The sequence below is a fragment of the Brassica napus genome, chromosome C4 (genome assembly GCF_020379485.1).
Source record: "Brassica napus cultivar Da-Ae chromosome C4, Da-Ae, whole genome shotgun sequence".
Lineage (NCBI taxonomy): Eukaryota > Viridiplantae > Streptophyta > Magnoliopsida > Brassicales > Brassicaceae > Brassica > Brassica napus.
This window is the reverse complement of record NC_063447.1, coordinates 40,605,870-40,628,376: the sequence shown is the minus strand read 5'-3', so window position 1 is coordinate 40,628,376 and position 22,507 is coordinate 40,605,870. Positions and strand designations below refer to the sequence as shown.

The following is a 22,507-nucleotide window of genomic DNA, read 5'->3' as shown; positions in this document are numbered from 1 at the left end:
AGATATTCTTGTGCTTATAAGAGAAGATTATTTTTGGAATATTTTGTTAGTAAAAGTATATTTGTATAAGGAGAATACCTCGAGAATAGATTACACCAAACATTTTGTTGACAAATAACATTATAAATAGGGCAAATCTCCAAAATAGCACATTTCTACGTTTATATCACAAAAATAGCATTCAAAAACTAAAATGACCAAAATAGCACCTTTTTAAGTTTATCCTTTGAAAATTTTAATTTTTTTATTTTTCAAAATTTGAAATCTTATCCCCAAAACCTCATTTCTCAACTCTAAATCCTAAACCCTAAACTCTAAATCCTAAACCCTAAACTCTAAACCCTAAACCCTAAACCCTAAACCCTAAACTCTAAACCATAAACCCTAAACTCTAAACCCTAAACCCTAAACTCTAAACCCTAAACCCTAAAATTTAAACCCTAAACCCTAAACTCTAAACTCTAAACCCTAAACCCTAAACTCTAAATCCTAAACCCCACTCTTTAACTCTAAACCTTAAGTTTGTGACTTTTGATAAAACATTAAGTGTTATTTTTATGACTTTTGACCTTGAGTGCTTAGTTTGGGAACAAAAACTTGATTTAGTGCTATTTTTGTTTTTTTCTCTTATAAATATTTAAATATTAAAAACATAATACAATAAAAAAAATATTTCGTGAATTGATTTCAACTTATTATGATATGACACAAACTTCACAATAAATATTTTAATTTTTAATATTAATTTTTAATTAATCTAGGGAATAGCTAGCTTACAACAGAGTTTTATTGACAAATAATAATATAAATATTTAAATATTAAAGGCATAATATTATGAAGATATCTTGTAAGATGATTGTAACTGATTTATGATATGAAAAAAATAATATAGAAAATAAATTGCAACAGTTTTCTTATTGACAAAACCCACTATAGATATTTAAAATATTGAATATATTATTTGAATTAACAAAATGATCATATAAATCATGTTACAAATATCATATTCTAAATTTATACATTGATGATAATGTAAAATTATAACTTATGCATACAATATAATATCGTATACACAGTTCAAAATGAATTTAATTATAGTAACAAATAATAATACTAAATTTTATAATATAAATTTATTGATAAAATAATATGACATATAGCTATATAGCTCATATAATATATATATTCTAATATAATTTTGATTGTTTTTTTTAACGTCTGATTAATTATGCTATTACAACGATGAAAAATATTACATAGACGATTCTACAGCCGACAATTCTACCATCATATGAGAATGTACGTCTGACTTTATCGCTCCGAGCCGCCCTATGAGATTCAAGTTCGATGATACGCTCTTGCACCTTGCTGAAGATCTTTTGTAACCATTTTTTTTCCATGGTCTGCATAATTTGCATTTTTTGAAGTTTGAACCGCAGACCTCCTAGTGTAGAAACATTAATCCTTAGTCAAAAACTAAAGGGCTTCCACTGTATAATTTTGATTGTTAATAATTTTATAATAATATTGATTAAATTTGTATATAATAATAGTCTAGTTGTTATAAATCATGGAGTGGATTGCCATTAACCAGGCCCGGTCCAAGACCGGCCCAATACCTAGAAAATGGAGGGACGGCCGAAGTCTAGAAAGAGAAGAGAGAAAGACGGCCACAAAGCTTAGAAAAAAAGAAAGGGTTTCCTTTTCTTAGTAGATGTAATCTTTCCATTATTATGTTTTAGTAGTTTTCCTATTTCCTGTTGGATTAGGATATGTACACTTTCCTTTTATCTTCATCTTGTAATCCTTATATAAAGGAACCCCCTTGATCATTAATAATAACACAGAAAGATTCAGTCTCTAAACTCTCTAATTACAACACGTTATCAGCACGATAGACTCAAAAATCCTGAGACAAAACCTAACCTAAAATCCGTCACACAAAAACCCTAATCCAGGCGCAACTTAAGATCGATCTATCTCTCAAACCCCGAGGAACCAGACGAGTAGCCACATATCAAATTGAAGCTCTTGACGAGACGAATTCATCAGCGCAAACCGTTCATCGATCCGATCTCAGACGCACCCACACGCGCAGAAACAATACTCGGCGCCGTCTTGGTCTTTTGGAACCCTAACCCCGAAGAACCCTAAATTGTTCTTGCTTGCGTTCCAGCTAATCAGCATCCGATCAGCTCCAACCCTAAGGTGTTCCTGATCCTAGACGACCTCAGATCCCAGTTTGTATCACGGTTAGCTTGAGTTCCCAATCAACCAACTCGAGACCCGATAGGTAGAAGACAGCTCGCGTCCGAGGTTCATCCATTCATCTTGGAGGTCCGGTTTCTACAACCTGCAAAACAAAGGTAATCCTAAATTCTGAGAACATGAATCGAACCTGATTGTTTGGAAAGATTGAAACCCTAAAAACTAATATCTAAGATGAAAGCCTTAAGACAAATAGATCAAACCCTAAAAGAGTAAATCAGAGCTCGAATAAGTCTGGTCCCCTAAACCATAATTCGAGATTGATCAACTGATCAATTAAAATCAAAGTCTTAATGATTTTGAATCTCAAATCAAACTCCCTTGATCAAAGATCAAAGTTTTCGAAATTCCCTGAAACCCTAATTTGGAAAAACGATTTTAAAATTGTTTGATTTGAAATTTGATTGTTTGTTTGATCACCTAGAGATATTGATAGGATTGTTTAAACTCGAATCTGTATTGCTTGACATGTTTAAACTAAAAATCCTAATTAAACTTGATAAAGATCTTGATTATATCATCTCATGGCCGTGTGGCCTTATTGCTTTCATAATCGAATTTGATCATACCTGATTGATTGCAATTGAACCTAGATATTACTCTAAGGATGACATTGAATTGAACTAAATAGCCGTGTGGCTCCTACTTGGCCGTAAGGCATATACCTTGGCCGTGAGGCATTGTTTGAAAGTTTAAATGTTTAAAACTCTAAATCTCGTTTTAAATCTTAAAAGGCCTTGAAACCTTAATCTTAAAACCGAATCCTACTAGTGTTTAAATCAGAAACCCTAGGATTGATTAAGGATTTCTTGCATACATATGAATCTGAATATGGATTGCATTCATACTGTTTAAATAAGAATCGACCAGCATGTAGTTTATACAATCTTGAAACCGGTTGCATTAGATATAACTGCATGGCCGAGTGGCTTGATGAATTGATCGCACCATGGTCGTTTCTAGATTGATTGTTTTTCATAAATGCGTAAGACATGTTTGTAGCCGAGCTTGTTAATATACCATGCGGCCACATGATCACATTATGAACCTAAATTGAAATGATAATGTGATTCAGATGTCGAAAATCTCAAACAGAGACTATGCGGCCCTTAATCTCTCCGGAGATAACTACTTGCAGTGGGCGCTAGATACAAAGATCAGTCTAAGGTCAAAGGAACTTGGTGATACTATCATCAAGGGCAACAATGAGACCGATAAGAATCGGTACATGGCTATAAGTATTATACGCCATCACCTCATTGAAGGTCTAAAAGATCAGTACATCACGATGGAAAATCCACTAGAACTTTGGGATACTTTACAACATAGATATGATCACCAGAAAACGGTGTTACTTCCAAAGGCTAGAAACGACTGGAAGAATCTCAGATTCTTGGATTATAAGTCGGTGGATGAGTACAATTGAGTCTTATTTAAGACGGTCTCGATGCTGAGACTTTGTGGTGAAGTAGTAACCGAAGAAGAGTTACTTGAGAAGACTTACTCTACATTCCATTCATCGAATGTGATACTGCAACAGCAGTACATAATGAAAGGCTTCGCCACATATACTGATCTGATCTCGTGCCTGCTTCTGGCCGAGGCAAACAATGAGCTCCTGATGAAGAACAGCGAAGCTAGACCTGTTGGAACAGCACCATTATCGGAGGCTAATGAGGTTGAAAGGAAAGATCCGAACGAGTGCAATTATGTCCAAAATGACAAGAGATCACACGGCAAAAGCCGAGGTGGATACAAGGGGCATGGCCGTGACAATTACTCGAACAGCCGAGACAACTACTCGACCGAACGGAAAGGAAATCACAATAACCGTGGTCGTGGTTCCAATTATGGTCGTGGCCGAGGTAGTTATGGCCGTGGTCGAGGCGGCATATCCAAACCGTCTTACTCGACCAAATCCGTTTGTCACAGATGCGGAATGGGAAACCATTGGGCCAAGAACTGTAGAACCCCTAAGCACTTATGTGAGCTCTACCAAAAAAGTCTTAAGAACAAGAACCCTGAGGCTCACATGGTTCACGATTTCGGATATGAGGCCGATAATGATTCCGACATTGCTAAAAATGACCAGATGGACTTTGAGACTTCTGATTGTCTCAAGGACTAAATTTTCGATACGACTTGTCTTATTGCTTTATGATTTGCTTTGATGATTCACGATTTTTTATATATATAAAAGAGTTTGCTTTGATTTCATTATATCTTGCCTGGTCTTACTTGAACATATGAATGTTTTTACTGATAAAGAATTGCCTAAAGGGCATAATATCCAAGTAAGAAATCGTGAAAGTAGTATAGTGAACCTAGTAAAGAAACTATGGCTAAGGCATTGTCTAAAGGACATTAGATACACCCAATAATATGTGACCCATTGAGTTATGATAATATGGTTTCTAAATAGAAACAATGGGCAAACAAAAGGAAACAAGTTCCTTCAGATTTTGAAAGAAAAATCGCCTAAGACCTTATAAGAAAGTGGTCGAGACTATACCTAATGATCTCTACTGATTTAAACTATGCTATAAGATCAGTATGATGAGAGGCAAGAACCGTGGTGACCATATTGAGATACACCACGAAATTTTACACTATATGGCATGATAGGATTAGCTATCCTAAAGTCTAAACTCGATGCAAAGATTGAAAAGGCACAGAGTTATCCCGTAAAAGATCTCATGTTGTGAAACATGTACACAAAGGGAAACTCATTAGGCTTAATTGTCCCAAGCACCACGACCTTATAGTACGGTCATGAGGGGGAGAGAAGATAAACCCATGATCAATACTACAAGTTCGTGTACCACTATGGTCTAAAGACCATGTTATAAATGGCTCGGCCATAAAAGGCCATTCCTCGGCCGTAGAGGCCATGTTTCAAAACGGCCAAACCATAAGGACATTACTCGGCCAAAGAGACCATGTTATGAACAGGTCGGCCGCAAGGGCCATAACCGGCCAGAGAGGCCATTACCATAAAAGGTTCGGCCAAGTAAGCCATTATCTATAAGACTAAGATTCTAAAGTCTATAAGCTTGGAACATTATGATTTTACATGTATAGAATGATAATATGATCATATGCATCAGGCCATATAAGTGAGCATAGATATTCCCATCTCAGATTGAATACGGGTCATAAAACCAGACATACACCATCTTAAGAGATTTTGAATAAACCACCACATACATACATGTGCCGTCTAAAGATGGAACCTCAGAAGAGGATTGGAAATATATGTTGGATAGGAGTATTACTTTCTCCCACGATTTATAAAGAAAACTTGAGCCAAACATGGGTGATCAGATTGTGGCCAAGTACACGGATTGCATCCGTCTATCCAAACATTAAAGGAGAAAGATTATAAGCTGGATAAAGAATGATAAGAATGGTTTTAAACCATCATTGTCTTGGCAAGATCCTCGGACTAGAGATTATGATTTAAGACGTCCAAAGAAAGATTATACAAAGCTAATAGAGAATCTAATTGAAAGGCCAGACACTGACCCGAAAAGAAAAGAAAAATGACTAACCAGCTTAGCACCAAATGAATGTCCTAAAAGAGACATAATCAAGTTGCTATAGAGTCTATACAAGATAGACCAAGTGTTCCATAAAGATAAAGGGATCTCGGATAGAAAGGAATGGTGCATGGAATGAAAGATCCGAGATCATACTAGAAACCAAACAGACATTGAGAAAAGGCTGCGCAGCTACACATCTAAGGTACCAAACCATGTAGTCTTGGGACGCCAAGCTACTAGGTAACAAAGGTCCTGGATAATGAAATCTCAAAGTGATCAGATCATGTCTGGAACATAATGGAACCACATGAAAGTGTCGACACACACACACATTTGTATAAAGATACATAAAGTTATAGCACTTGAACATAAAGAGATGAACGAGGATCATGAACCCACGAAAGAGTACTCATACAATCATAAAAGATCATAGAGATTAGAAAAGATAAAACGTGGAGGTTCAAAGTATCTAAAAAGAGAGATGACCGTATTGGCCATATACATATATAGAAACGCCATCTGATCAACCAGTGAAATAGATGGATCTTGTGAGGTAATGAAACCGTGAGAGAAGACACATAATCACGAGGTCTAGAGTGTTCATGTCTTCCTAATAACAGCATTAGATTATAGCTTGTTACACAAGGTACTCACAGAGATCAAAGGAACATATTACAAGGAGATAAACTCCTATGTGGTGGTTGCTGCTACAGAATTTTCGAAATTGAAAATGGTCTGGTCATAAGAAAGATATTAGATACAAATGTTGTAGTAAGCAGCATGTGGATCACTGGATAAAATTGAAAGAACAGTTTTGTTCCTAAGCTGATTCATGGACTGAAAAGCAGCTGCATATAGTATGTAAAAGAAAGTGATCACGCATGATCTTGGAGTTGTATAAAAGATAATCCAATAACAGTCCATCTACATTTGAAATCCCTTGTGTTTGTATTAAACCTAAAAGAGGTTAGTAGACTGATACATAACGTATCTGTAGGCGTCCGGTCCTTCGACTAAAGACGTCCGGCCCCTTCTGGCTAAAGGCGTCCAGCACTCCGGCTTAAAACGTCCGGCCCATCGGCTAAAAGGCGTCCGGCCCTTATCCTTTGATCACGGACTAGTAGAAACAAAAGATCAACCATCAGGTTGCAATCCGACATCAGATCCCCTAAGTAAGGATCCGGCATAGCAGAACGGTCTGCTGCCGTATAAACTCCATAAGGCAAGTAGTGGACACTTATAGACGAGGTCTATGACCCGGTCATGATTCGGCCAGATTGATACATGGTCGATGGTAACCATAAATCACCAAAGTAAAGAGCAGTTGATAGTAGACGATCACGTCTAGACTATGGACATATGCAAACACGATTTGAAAAGACCCAATAGTGATCTCCAAGGACAATGTGATTCACATTGCTTAGCACATATGCTTTACCGGGACACTCGATATCAAAGGACATTAGAAACGACCTAAGAAGTCGAAATGGTCTAATTACGGTTCAGTAATGAAACTGGCCGATTACTCCCATCCTATACATACAAGAAATATCACGCACCAAGATGCGTAGAATGTAGAACCTACAGTGAGGTTCACATCAGGGGGAGTAGTGCGTGTTGTACTCTTTTTCCTTCATCATGGTTTTGTCCCACTGGGTTTTCCTGATAAGGTTTTAATGAGGCAACATGAAGCGTACTACGAATCATGTATGGTTATGGCATCCAAGGGGAGTGTTATAAATCATGGAGTGGATTGCCATTAACCAGGCCCGGTCCAAGACCGGCCCAATACCTAGAAGATGGAGGGACGGCCGAAGCCTAGAGAGAAAGACGGCCACAAAGCTTAGAGAAAAGGAAACCCTTAGTAGATGTAATCTTTCCATTATTATGTTTTAGTAGTTTTCCTATTTCCTGTTGGATTAGGATATGTACACTTTCCTTTTATCTTCATCTTGTAATCCTTATATAAAGGAATCCCCTTGATCATTAATAATAACACAGAAAGATTCAGTCTCTAAACTCTCTAATTACAACACTAGTGATTTGATAACTCTATAGTATTTACCAAAAAAGATTGTTTGTCAACAAAATAGTTTAAATAACAACAATTTTCTTTTATTTAAATTATAAATTTTGTCTAATCAGCAGTCTAATCATCAAGTTTAGCAAGTCTAATTCTAACCATATATTACTTGACATTCTATGTAAACTTTTTTTAGTCACAATAGTAAGCTAATTAGTCAATTAAATTATAACATTTTCACTTAAACTTGTTTTCAATTAATAGTATGATATGTTTTTTCTCTTTTTCTTCTTTAGCCTTTTTCTTTTGTCTATTTTTTATTTTTTGTGTTAATCACATAAATAAGATTTTAAAAAATTATATAAAATGGCCCAAACTCAAGTTTAATTCCAACCAAACCTAATGATTTCTCTACTAGAAGGAATACCAACAAGAACAACAATGAAAGAGATCATATAGCTCCCGACTTTCACTAATTTTAGTGAAAATCCGCAGGATCTCCAACGGGACATAACTTTCACAATGTCGGTGTACCACTAGAAATTTGTGAGTGTTTTTTTGGCATTTTAGTCATATTATTCTTGAGAACTAGATTTCAGATTCTAGTCCATTTCAGATTCTAGTCCTTACTGATTTTTAGATGCTAAGCTTCTGTGAACCAAATTAATACTACTAGGACCATTTTGATCCATTGATAGTCCTAATTGTAGGGCAGATTGAGTTTTTTTAAAAAGAAAACCTTAATACAAAGCAAACTTGGAGCAAAAAGCAAAATTAACTCAATGTGCTTAAACTTCCAATATTCAGTTTTGACAAGATTTTAATGATCAAGGTAAACTCTTTTACAAAATTATACATCACAAATGATCCTCAAGATTTTTAAAAAGGTACCACCCTCAAGCCTTAAGCCTAATAAAACAACATTAAAGGGGAAATGAAATATGTTGAAACCAAGGAATAATAATCAAACCTATTTCAAAATGATGCTTATAGAAAATCCTAAACCCAGACGACCCCAAATTCCTCTCCACGTTCATGACTCGTACCTTCCTTTGCTCAACCTTTTTTAACAAATATTTTGATTCAAATTGATACCTCAATACTACACTTTTGAACTCAATCCTCAAACATTGCATATTTCGAGCTAATGCTCTCGCTCTTCTTACCCAAACGGGTTTCCTCCTGAAGGGAAAGAAGGGTTCGAAGAATTTGCAGCAAATGGGCTTCCAAAATTTTGATATGTTTGTTGAGTGTCATATGGAGCGCCCATGTTTCCAATTGGGCGTAAGCTGCTACAAAACCGACAGTTATTACAACAGAGTAAGAAACAGATGTTTTGCACTACCAGGAATCACAGAGAACTATACGCAGCAGATGATGTTATATTCATTATCGAAACAAAGACTATGAGTTAACTGAATCAAAAAGTAATACCTAGGTCGCATGCTTCCTGGTATTTGAGGAGATATGTACCCTGCGAATTTGGGAACAAAGATAGTTTCATCAAACATTTCGAAAGAGTCAACGCATTATTCAATAGCAGAGATAAGTAAAGCTACGAAAATGAAAATAGTGATGCTTTACTCGGTGGCATTGCAGATGGATGACCTGAGACTTGAGGGGGCATACTGAAATGATTGTGTAATCCTTGAGAAGGCATCATACCGGAAGGAGGCAATGCACCTTGCAGAGACGCCATGGAAGGGAACATGGTTTCCTGTACCATTTTAACATCACTTAACACGTAACAACCAATCGGTTGGAAAGAGAATTTTCTCGGACACAAGCGTGAGCCGAGCAAAGGGAAAAGGTTTAACCAATTAGCTCATAAGCTACTTTTTTGTAAGCTTTTTATTAAGTTCTCAAATCACGCGAAATATCTCCGTGCTGCGAGCTAAATTCCAAAACATGCTTGCTTTCACACAGAAAAAATTTCTAGATAAGGCAAACGAGCTAGAGGACATACTGTTCGTGTCACTGACGGTGGCTCAGAGCTGAAGTCAAAAGGGTTCATTGACCTGGCTGGTTGGGGAACATTCTGATAAGGCTGTTACAGGAAAGATACTTTACTTAATCACGAGAAAGCAATGTCACTGACTCTCAGATTCTTTATGGAATTAGATATTTTCAGAAAAACTTTTACCATGGTGTTATTATATTGCTGCAAGCCATAGGGCATGCCATGAGGTGGACCGGCTTGCCACCCGGGCGCTGCTGCATGGTATGATTGGTAGGTAGCAGTGAATAAATCCTGCATGACATTTACATTAACAGCCGCAAATTTTGTAAAATATATAAATCGTACAGAAAAAAAATGGCTTAAAGAAATAGATACCGCAGGTAATTCTGTTCTTCCGGATGGTTTAACTTCAGACGGAACTCCTTGAAGAGGATGCAATGATGGTGCACTCATTGACCTTTGTACATTAGATGAAAGTCCTGTGTTCCATGGCTGTAACCAAAAAAAAGCCGATCATATCATTCCCGAAGCAGAACCTTCGTTCAATTCTTTCAAAAACCATGCAGTGAAGTGCCCACCTGTTCATTTGATTGTCCATTTGGAGGTGGTGCAAAGATTTGTGACGTGGAATGACCAAGATGCGCTGGCCCACTAGGTAATGTAGATGTCTGAACTGGCCCAGATGAAGGCGCTGCCAACTGAGAGAGAAGTGAATCCACAGAGTTTCCACTGGGTGGTGGCTGAGATACATTAAGACTAGGAGTAATGGGCGCCGCATCGAAAGATGCCCAATTATCATTACTTGCACTTGCTGGCTGGGCAGCAGGTTGATGTGTGGCCGATATTGGTGCTTGTATTGCAACAGATGGAGCAGGAGGTTCGGGATCAGCATCAAAATCAATCAAGCTCATGGCAGTCTCCATCTTCACTTCCGGTGGATTCTCATTTGCGGTGGTTAAACTACTCGATGATGCAGTGGGCTGTTATTAGGAGAACAGAAAATATCACAATTGTCTCTCTTTCCACTCTTAAGAAAAATATGCCATTTTATATTCTTTACATGACGATGATAAAGCCAAACCTTTGCAATCACTGAAGAATCACTATTTCGGTTGACTTGTGGTTTTGGAGGTTCTATCACGCGAAGAGGAATAACACTGTCACCCAAGATTTCCCTGACGGGTCGAGCTATAGGAGGGCTAGCTGAACCCAAGTCTTTTACTTGCTCAGGTGAATGTGACTCTTCTTCAGGTTTTTTTCTTCCCCCAAATCTATCCTCTCTGCGCCAATCATTCAAGACCTCCGGACGAGAAGGGCTTTTTCTGTTACCTTGCTCGAACCCTGGACTCATCCCACCAGGACTTGATCTGTCACTGTAACGACGCTCATATGCATCTTCGTATGGTGGACTTCGTGACCCACTAGAACTTCGTGTCTCACTGTCGCCCTGTAGAATATGAAATTACAATTCACTCTAGACCAGTCAGGCTTTTATCCAAAGTAAAGTGATTAAAGAAGACATTGTTCTCACCATCGGTCCTCTTGGAGGCTTGTCATCATTCTTCTCATTCGTGTATCTTTTATTCACATAGACCTGTCTGATGAAGTCCCTTAACCGCTCTACATTACTGGAAAAATCAAAATAACAATCAGTCACATCCAACATATCTCTGTAACAAGAAGAGAGATAATATGATACCTTCCGTCAGGTGCTGACTGCCTCTGTTGATCCAGTCCTTTAAAATAAATATCCTTAGCATGCTGTTACAGAACATTAGAATTTAGAAAAAAAGTAAACAAATTATAGATACTGAATTAAAACAGCCAAGAAAACAAATTATGGGTTGCTTTACCTGATTGCCACCTTCTTTTAGAGCAGAGACTTCTTGCGAGGTGAATTTTGCCATTGAAATCGATTTAACACGATGAGTAAACTCACGGCTGAGACAATTACATGCATATATATATCAATCAACAACACAACACTTCCATAAACACAGGAATAGGAGATAGAAAAAAGAGGGGTGTGGAAGGAATCTAGGATCTTACTGTATTCCACTGCAGTTGGTACAAACGAAAGTCCAGAAAGTAGTGCAAACATATTGTGGTCCCTAACAAAACATATAAGTTAATTATAATGGAGATGAAGAAGACGGTACCAAAAAAAAGGAGAAAATAAAAAACTTACAAGGCTGTTGCAGTTAATACACCTCTTGTTATCGGGAAGTTTGAGAAGACTCCTAATAATCCGCTCGTTCTTCTCGTCTTCTTTCACTCCACCAGCCATCTGAATGAATAAAACTCAATTTGATCTTTAACTTATCAAAAACTTTGAATCAGCCATAACGCTGCCGAAATACACAGAAATTACAGAATTATCCGCTCGATCTTAGCAGAAAGTAAAGCATAATAAACACAAGATTTGATACTAACTTCTACTTCAGTTTACCACCAGTAAACCTTAAACAAAATAGATAACTGATTACGGTTTAGATCTAGAAAATAGGGAGGAAGTCGATGGGGAACCTGAGAGACGAATCTAGTCAGGGATTATACTTTTCACTTTTGACGATGAGGCTGATTCAACGACAACGATCTAGAAGCTTGTTGAATCAAATCGCAATAGATGATTGAGATGAGAGAGAGAGAGAGAGTATCTTGTACAGCTAAGAATGGTCTGCGTTACTTAGAGCGCGTGAGAGAGAGTACAGTTGAGATTTGAGGAAGGACATGGATGGAAATAATTAACCGCGTTAGATGAGGAATAGTATTGACGGCCGCAGTCTCCTTGCGGGTTGACTCAGGCTAGAAAAGGTTGTGAAATTAAGGATCTTGATTGCTTATGGCTGTAACTTTGATTTTTCTTTAATAGAATTTTAAGCAGTAAATTTTTATACGGTTGCTATCTATATAATATTATTTGAGAAGTCAGTTTCTCACGTGTTGCGCTCACGTTAACTCTCACGATGGTTGATTACAATGATACAATCAAATATATCTAATTATCATTATTAAATATTTATTCGTTTTTTTCTTTTTTATTTAGGTTTCCTTTTTCTTTATTTTTTTAAATAACCAATATAATAGAGACAATTAAAAATTCTAAAAACGAAAATATCTTTTATATATATAGTGTAATTCATAATAAGAAAAGTTCACAAAATAATCTTGATTTTAAAGTAAATAAATAATCTTCCTTTTTAAAAGATAATCTCAAACAACATAATATATATTTTAAAAGTATTAAGCATTTTATTTAAATCAATCTATTTCTCAAACTATTACAAAATAATTAAAATAACATAAATTAAGATATTTTTAATGAATAAAATTTAATTTAAACTTTTTTTATTTAAGTTCCCTTTTATATTTTTCAAATAACATATATGATAAATAAAATATTAATAATATTTAATGCGAATATATTTTTATATATATAATGTGATTTCATAAAAAAGAAAGTTTAGAAAAATAATCTTGATATTAAAGAAAAGAAATAATTATCCCTTTTAAAATTTATCGGTTATGTTTTTATGTAACTTTGTACCTATCATCTTTTTGTTTTTATAATTTTGTTTTTTTATAAATTAACATATGCTAAATTACTAAAAAGAACAACCAAACTAATACGATAAGTAGAAATAGTTATACTTTAATTTGATGGAATATATGTAACACAATATACCCACAATATGAGTAGCTAAACAAACTCAAAAATTTTATACAAAGTCAAACATTAAATTAAAAATAATATTTTTTTATTTATAGTAATATTTTTATACATATAAATTATAGAACGGTTCAACATATTACAAATAAATATGAGTTTTATAAAAAATAATATAAATATATTAACCAACTATTACAATTAAGTATTTTGTATATATATATATATGCATAAGGTTTCAAAGGACCATCAATGTTATACTTATTTATGTAACTTTGAATCGTCAACACTTTAGTTTACTTTTATTATTTGATTCTCAAAACAACATATATTAAATTACATAATCTTACTGAAATATGTTTACAAGTCTAAGACAAGAATAAAACTACATCAAAATAACAAAATTAATCAAAATAATAAGTTGTACAACAAAAATATTATAGTTGAATCAGGAAAGTAAACGTTATCTAATATATCCAAATAATAACCAAACAGTCGAGATATTATATGTCTAAAACTATATGTTAGTTAAAATAACATAATGTTATTTAAAAACCTTTCATATTGGTTACAATATAAATAATAGAATAATAAAAAATAAAAATAAAATATTAATAAATTTTATAATGTATTTATTTTATAATATTTATACCCGTGCATGAGCACGGAAAAATCACCTAGTAAATTTTTAAGTGTAAAGTTTTTGCTGTGAATCGGTACTATTAAAAAGAAAAATGTCCTAAAAAAATCTATTTAAACAAGGTTGTTGGACTAGACTATTTATTATTTGTTTGGTCCAACAATTATTTACTCTAACTATACACAATTACTACTTTAATTATACGATATCTGTTTCATAGACGACGAAACTACGCCATCACTTTGTTTGCATATCTCATCATCTTCGTTCGGTAGCGAGTAGAAAAACCCTAGCCGACGGAGACGTCGTCGAGTCGAGGCTTCTGGGTTTCCCAAGAATCCAGACCTTGCGTAGCACTTCTTAATCTTCCCTATGACTACAACGCGTTGGAGCTGTCGATTAGTGCTGACATATGCAGATTCTAAATTAGTGACCAGACGTACGACGACAATTTGCAGAGGGACATCAGGTTCAGTGGCGAAGATCTTTAAGGGTGTTTTGACGTTTCCTTAGTTTCATTCTCGGATCATTTTTGTTCGGTCGGTTGATTTGTGATTGGTTGGATAGCATATTTATATAAACTTTACAGCCATTTGATGAATCGAGTTGAGTTAAAGAACTTTAGTTGTTAATGTAGTTGCCTTAGTAGATAAATCTGGTTTTGATGATTAGTATATAGAGACTGATCGTTAGATGAAACCTCTCTCAGAGTGGATTCAAAGTTTGATCAGCAACAGAAGTTGGCTCAGGAGGTATTTAAGGCTGCTGGGTCTTGAGCGCAGGACCAGATATATATAATTTGACAGTAAACAAAATTTAGTATAACTAAAGTTTTGGTTTGAACTGTCCTTAATGGTTTCCCAAGACACGATGGGAAGTGAATATTTTGTTTTTTTGTGCAAGAGAATGAAACTCATATGTTTATATATCTATTGTTGCAGGTTATGTGAACTACTCAATTTTATAGAAGAACCTTGCTCCTATCAACGTGAGTTTGTATTGACTGCTTAATGGTTTGTTTGTTTGTAACATATTTCAGCAAGGTTGTGGAGTGCCACCGAAGGAAGCTCTTGATGGCCCCATTAACACTCACTTTGGCTCTTAGAAAGTTCGTGAGAAAGATGACTGCTGAAGGTGCTGCTCTGCAAGGCTCATGATGAGGGGTTAGAGCATCTTTATCCCACAACCCCGTAATGAATTTCTTAATTGTTTTTAATAGTATTTAAGGAATAAAGTTGAATAAGAGACTTGGTTAAGAAACTTGAGTTTTTTATGTCTCCATTGCAAGTCTCTTATTTTGGGATTCTTAAAAATAAAATAATATTAAACATTTTTTTATTAAAATTAAAAAAAAATTATTACATAAAACATAATAAAAGATAACATTTTAAACATAGACTTTTAAATAAAAACATGAATACAAAGATTATTACAATAAACGAGAATTATTTGAAAGAAGTATAAGATATCAATTGTTGTCTTCATCACGTCCAAAATTTTCCCAAATATGTTCAACCAAATCATCTTTCAGCTGTTCATGCATTTGTCTATCACGAATTCTTGTTCGAACATCCATCATATTAGTGATATTTATAGGGATATCCGTAGAATACGTGAGATCGACAAGTGACAGGTGGCAAATCGGTATAGCGAACAACACTCATATCCCACGTTAGATACACGAACCACGTGGTCTCTTGTGATTGGAGGTAATCTCCACCATATGAAGAAAAAAAAGCTCACACCCGATCACCTGCTTCGCCGTTCCATTTTTATTTAAGTCCATAAATTAAACAAAAAGAAAAATAAAAACACAAAAAATATAATAAAAAAAACTTTTTCTTCTTTTTCTCCTCCTCTCATCCTCTCGCTCAAGGAACCTCCAAATGGCGAGAGTTCTAATCTCGTCTCCATCTTCCTTCTTCGGTTCACCCTTGCTCAAACCCTCTTCCCGCCACGTAGCTGGAGGAAGCCTTCAATTTCGTAACAAGCATCTCAGTACTACCGTACGGTTCAGCTTAAACTAGATTCCTCCTCTCCACGGCTCGGTCGATATCGGGGCGATTCTCACCAGAACCCTCTTTCCTGTCAAACACCGACACGTGTCCACGTAGATACGCCTCTTGCTTACCAAAATTAAGACACGGTTCTACCTTAATTGTGTGTTTTTCATTTATTTTTAAACAACAAAAACCTTAAGAGACCCCCTTAGATACCGCGATAATGATGGCCTTAGTATATATTTGAACTAGGGTCCACCTGTCCGTAGGGCGGTATATATTTTACTTGTGATCTAGGTTATTATTTTTTTTTATGATTTTTTGGTTTGTGTTTTAAATTTGTATTTGCAAGAAATGAATATGATAATAATTTTTATCTTTTAAATATTTTAGGTGAGTAATTATATGTGATAAAATATATTTTGCTTTGTTTACAATAGTTGTTTCTGTTGTCCAAAAAAAATTAACTTTAAATACTACATATTTGTTAAAAAAATTTCTATTTAATTAAATTATTGATATATAATGTGTGTTGGATTTGATGATAGTATATCTATGAAGCGTTGCGTTTAGTATATACGACCAATTTGTCTATCATTTGACTATTTATTTTATAAATTATAAACTTAATTAATTATTAAAAATTCATAAAATATAATTATTTTGCTTTCTTTTAAAGTTCTAATTTAACTTTTAACATGTAACCTCAACTGTTTGTAACAAAGCCATTCGAGTTGTTTTGATGTTTATAAATGTCTTCCATTAGAGACTGAGTAGATTACCTTTCCAGTCAATTTTAGTTCGAATAAAAAGGAAGAGGTGCTTGGCAACTATCAAAAGAATCTGGTAACACGAAAAGACTAAAGATCTCTAGATAACATATCGTTGATATGTTGGAGCATATGCATATAAGGTAATTAATGGTCAAAAGCGCAGACAAAGAAAAGAGTCATCAGAACAAACTGTGTTGTTGTAGTAAAATAAATACGGCATGATGTCTTCCCGGGTAGATCATCTCACAAAAATTAAATTACATAGAAGTTTCCTCCGGGTCTGAACCACCGACTACAACCGAACAAAGCAGTGGGCATTCTCCAAGCTGTAGAAGCTTCTTGAAGAAATCAACAGTAAGTTAATTGCCCTCCATGTCCACCAGCTGCAACGTGGCTATCTTACTTCCCGAGAAGCTTCTTGAAGTAGTAAACAATAAGGTAATTACACTCCATGTGCACCAGCTGCAATGTGGCTATCTTCCCTCCCGCATTTTTTTTCCAACGATGCTATGGCCGCGTTTGTCACCTCAATCTGTCTACAACAATGGACCAAAGTAAAATAGTCGTTGGAGATAGTATATATTACTAACAGAGACAGAGAACGTACTACCTTCAAGAAGATCGCATGAATGTAATCACAGACTTATGAACTCAATCCTTCAAAACGATCGCATGAACGTAGAAATATTAGAATCACACAAAGGAAAAAATTAAATTACATTCTTTAAGGAATAGAATAAGTAAAAAGACGCATCTAGGTTCAACCAAAGAGTCTGTCCGACACATTCCACTACTATAGAGGCATGATCTTTGGATTAAGGTATCTTAAAACATTTTCTTTAGAATGTAAACTGGTGCAATGATAACGTTAGACTCCTTAGGTCCTAGTATACTTCAGATTAGCTGAGCAAATAACATTTGAATACAAAAATAAATAAGCCTATGTTTTAAATTTTACCAAAAAAAGTCTGTGTTGTAAAACCAACGAAAGAAACAAACTTGAAGAGAAGCTTACATGGGTTTTCAAGCTCTAGAAACACTCATGCCATTTGTCAAACCCACCCATCAAATCCACTGTCAGACCAAAAGATTCAAGTTTTTTCTTTGGCCTCTTTCAGGTGGTTTGAATCCACCTTTAGCTTATTGTCACCAATGTAGCTGGTAGCCTGTCTCATTTACATGTACAATGTATAAGCTTCTACTGAAATACGATGAACAAATAGCCTGGAAAAAGTAAAAATACAATGCAATCTCAAGAGTAAACCTCACAGTGACAGCGACAACTCATCAAAACACAGTCCAGAATATAGGGATTGTATTGGTAGCATATACCTGAGCACCACTCAGCAGTCTGCGGTGCAATGAAGTAAGGAAAGTCAAAGGTCCAAGAATTGAGAGTAAATATAGGAAAGTAATTGTGGAGACTTATGTAAACAATAAAGGAATCAGGGTAAACTTGCATTTCTGAAAGCTTCTAACTTTTCCACCATAGCTCAGCTCCTCTATTTTCTCCAAAATCCCCAGAAACCTTTGTAGCCAGGGAGATGGAGGATTGGTTACAGGTCCACAGATTACCTCAAACGAAGTACGTATACGGATTTAGATGCCAATCGGTCGACTCGTATCCGAACTCAGTCCTAAAAGTTTGTATATGCTTTTAAAGTTAGATACAGAAAAAAAAAATCACTTAAGTTTGTATAGCTTGTACAATCGGCGAGTAGAACATCAAAGTTAGCCATTTTTTCAGGAATTTTTTGAAAACTAATGACTCGGATGATTTTTTTTTGTTAGCTATGACTGAAATGATTTAACCTATGAATTCGAAAAGGATAGGATATACCTTTTTAAAGTCGAAGATTCACCGAAAAGAAGTAATAGAGAGGCATTCAATGACAAATCCTGACATCGTTAAAATGACCCTTCGATTGAGTCTCTCCCGTAACGTCTCCAGTTATCGTGACCGGTAAGTTGATTGTTTCTTTAACGGTGAAAAGTTTCTTCGAGTCGCTGAGTGATATTGAGAAAAACTCTCGATCTATAATGTTTAGTTAAGCCCAATGCTTTAAGTTTAAGAACTCTGTCTGGTAAATGGAACGCACCGTATGACTAAAAAGGACAGATGTCAGATTCTCAATCTCTCTATTTAATGACGTGGCATCAGCCGGAGAGAGGGAACTCTACTTTATATATAAAGAAGACTAGGGATTAACCCGAACTACGCCCAAAATTTTTATTTTTTTCTAATTTAAGTTGTTAAATTATTTATATTTAGGTTATGATATATATTTATATAAATGTTGAGATGCATGTCATAATTAAAATTTATTTTAAAATTTTAACACGTTAAATTAACATATTTTTTACTATTTAATTTTTTTTTTTGTAATTTTGTTGGCTATCTAGTTATCATATTTAGTAAAACTATCTGTTGAGTGTTGGAATAAATGTTTTAGATATTTAATTAAACTACAGAGTATTTTCGGATCGATCACATGCTCAACAATCGATCGATCCGTAAAAAGATGGTCGATTTCCTTGGCCAGGTAAGTACAATTTTAGCAAAAATATCTTTGATTTTCAATTATTAAGTATATAACTATTCTTTTGAATATTGTTTTTTTTTAATTGTATTTTTTGATTAAATTATTGTATTATAATGATTATGTAAATATTTTTTGTGATGTTTGAATTTGTGCTGTTAGTATACTTAACCTAGACGATATTGATGTTTAACAATTTATTTTTTCTAGAAATAGAAAATAATGATATATCAAAATGTATCTAATACTTGTTAAATGATAGTATAATGTAAATTACATCCATTATTTGAAAATAACCGTTTGTTGTTTTTATTTTTTTAAATCAGAAATTATTTTTATTTAAAAACATTATTCATATATAATATAATAGTTTAAGTTTGGAAGATTAATCTATATATATATATAAATTATGTATATTTTTTAAAAAATAATTTAAGATATTATATATTGAGTAACTGAATAAAAGCTGAATTTCTTATCTTGAAAATGAAATATTTATATTTTTGTCTACATGTTATACTCACTAATCCATCATTGATATTTATAACTCAATATGTTTTTTTAAAAAAATTTAGTTTTAAGTAATAAACGAATTTAATAAATTAAATTCATCACCTATAATGTTCTGTAAACTATATTTGAAAACTCTCTAAAATTATATTTTAAGCATAATATTACTATTTTTTAATTTAAGTTATTTTAAACATAATATATGCTAAACCAACTTAAATTATATTTACAATAGGACCATCCTAAACCGGTTAATAAACCAAAAACAATACTAAACCAACATGAACCGGCGAGGAAAGAAGTGTTTCGGGATAAACGCTTGAATGGTTATTAACTGTAATGGTTTGATCATGAAAGAGTTAATATGAATATTAACAATAATATTATGGATTAGATTAATTTAAATTTGTAAGAATACCTTTGAGTCTATGAAAAGCAATTCAATTCTCATGAATAAGTTTGGCTTTTGAAAGTTGTGTGTTTCCCAACAATGAATCCACCTAACAAAAAGTTCGTTATTATAAAAATCTTCTTCAAGGTCATTAAAGGTTTTTAAGATAGATGTTTAATGCTTAATGAACTTTTTTCATTTTTTTAAAACAATTGTGTATTTACTTATTATTATATATATAATTCATATATTATATATTTACATTATTTACTTATTATTTATTTTCCTGTATATGTATTTTCATTTCTTGTACTTTTTATTTACTTAATATCTATTTTACATTTTAAGATAGATGTATAAATCTTAATGTACATTTTCCATTTTCTTTAAATTTTATATGTCCATTTGTTATTCTTTCTATTTACGTAATATCTATATTTTAAATTTTAAGATATATTTTTAAATCTTAATGTAATTTTCTATTTTTAAATTGTGTATTTACTTATATTATATATTTACTTATTATTTATTTTTCTTTATATTGTGTATTTCTATTTCTTATACTTTCTATTTACTAATAACTATTTTAAGATAGATTTACATTTTAAGATAGATGTTTAAATACTAATGTAATTTTTCTATTTTTTTAAATTGTGTATTTCCTTTTCTTATACTTTCTATTTGCGTAATATCTATATTTTACATTTTAAGATAGATGTTTAAATATTAATATACTTTTTCCATTGTTTTTAAGTTGTGTATTTCTTTTTCTTATACTTTTTATTTACTTAATATCTATATTTTACATTTTAAGATAGATATTTAATATTTAATGTACTCTTTCCATATTTTAAAATTTGTGCATTTACTTATTATTGTATATATAATTCATATATTTATATATTTATAATATTTACTTATTATTTATTTTTCTATATATTGAGCATTTCTCTTTCTTATACTTTATATTTAGTTAATATCTATATTTTATATTTTAAGATAGATGTTTAAATCTTAATGTTTTTTTCATTTTTAATGTAAAACGGTAATGTTTAATAGAAGAACTTGGACAAATAGTCAAATAGTTATATTTATGTTTTTTTCTTTTTTTTATAAAATGGTAATGCTACATTACGGAGATAATCCGTTTTTTTTAGTGAAAAATGGTAATCTTACATATGTTTAATGTATTTTTTCCTTTTTTTTTTATGTTGTATGTTTACATATTATTGTTATTTTTAAATGTAAAATAGTAATCTTACGTATGTTTAATGTAGTATTTCCATTTTTAATGTTGTATGTTTACATATTATTTATTATTTTCGAAATTATATATAATGCTTTTTTTTTACAAAATAGTAATGTTACATTATGGAGATAAGCCGTCTTTTTTTTAGTGAAAAAAGGTAATCTTACATATGTTTAATGTAATTTTTCCATTTTTATGTTGTATGTTTACATTTTATTTTTTAAAAATAAAAATGTAAAATGGTAATCTTACATATGTTTAATATAGTATTTCCATTTTTATGTTGTATGTTTACATATATTTATTATTTTCGAAATTATGTATAATGTTTTTTGTTTTTTTTATAAAACGGTAATGTTACATTATGGAGATAAGCCGTCTTTTTTTTTAAGTAAAAAATGGTAATTTTACATATGTTTAATGTGGTTTTTCCTTTTTTTATGCTCTATGTTTACATATTATTTATAATTTTTGAAAATTAGTAGTATTAAAATGTAAAACTATATTTTATGCTTTTACATATGTTTAATATAGTTTTTCCATTTTTTATGCTGTATGTTTACATATTATTTATAATTTTCGAAAATTAGTAATATGAAAATGTAAAACTATATTTTAAGCATATGTATTTTTTATTTCTTATATTATATATTTACTTATTATTTATTTTTCTTTATATCTATTTTTATTTTTATTTTTTGTTAATGCCACGTGTCATCTTTTAGAATAAGTTTTTTCCGCTTATGTGGACGCCCTACGGAGCCTCAAAAGCTCCCTTTGATTAGTATAGATTATATTGCAAATTTACATATTAGTTATTTTCTATTTTTGAAATAATAATGCCACGTGTCATCTTTCGGGAGAATTTTTTTCGCCGATGAGAACGCTCTATGGAGTCTCAAAAGGTCCATTTTATTAGTAAGGAAATAGACCTTTTGAGGCT

General features: G+C 33.0%; 1 protein-coding gene and 1 long non-coding RNA gene across 8 annotated transcripts; both read right to left on the bottom strand.

Moving 5' to 3' along the window:
- Window positions 1-8,590: 8,590 nt before the first annotated feature.
- LOC106368656 (probable ADP-ribosylation factor GTPase-activating protein AGD14) lies at window positions 8,591-12,627 on the bottom strand. 4 transcript variants are annotated; one of them, XM_013808663.3, is made up of 14 exons: window positions 12,321-12,627; window positions 11,983-12,081; window positions 11,844-11,905; window positions 11,648-11,735; window positions 11,494-11,555; window positions 11,326-11,422; window positions 10,876-11,241; window positions 10,373-10,774; window positions 10,170-10,286; window positions 9,978-10,085; window positions 9,801-9,881; window positions 9,419-9,551; window positions 9,269-9,308; window positions 8,591-9,126 (listed from the first exon to the last, which is right to left on the bottom strand). In XM_013808663.3, exons 2-14 carry the CDS (start codon window positions 12,079-12,081, stop codon window positions 8,997-8,999), a joined length of 1,785 nt encoding a protein of 594 aa, XP_013664117.2. In that variant the 5' UTR covers window positions 12,321-12,627; the 3' UTR covers window positions 8,591-8,996. The 4 variants fall into 4 exon arrangements, with proteins under 4 accessions (XP_013664117.2, XP_013664120.2, XP_048610675.1 ...); XM_013808666.3 differs by having other exon boundaries at window positions 8,591-9,123; window positions 12,321-12,578; XM_048754718.1 differs by having other exon boundaries at window positions 9,443-9,551; window positions 12,321-12,578.
- A 4,343-nt stretch (window positions 12,628-16,970) lies between these two features.
- Window positions 16,971-18,985, bottom strand: LOC106368655. 4 transcript variants are annotated; one of them, XR_002657874.2, is made up of 4 exons: window positions 18,715-18,985; window positions 18,139-18,511; window positions 17,890-18,040; window positions 16,971-17,777 (listed from the first exon to the last, which is right to left on the bottom strand). It is a non-coding gene; the product is annotated as an uncharacterized LOC106368655 (long non-coding RNA). The 4 variants fall into 4 exon arrangements; XR_001274076.3 differs by having other exon boundaries at window positions 16,971-17,531; window positions 18,144-18,511; window positions 18,715-18,980; XR_001274077.3 differs by having other exon boundaries at window positions 16,971-17,531; window positions 18,207-18,511; window positions 18,715-18,980.
- Between the last annotated feature and the right edge of the window lie 3,522 nt (window positions 18,986-22,507).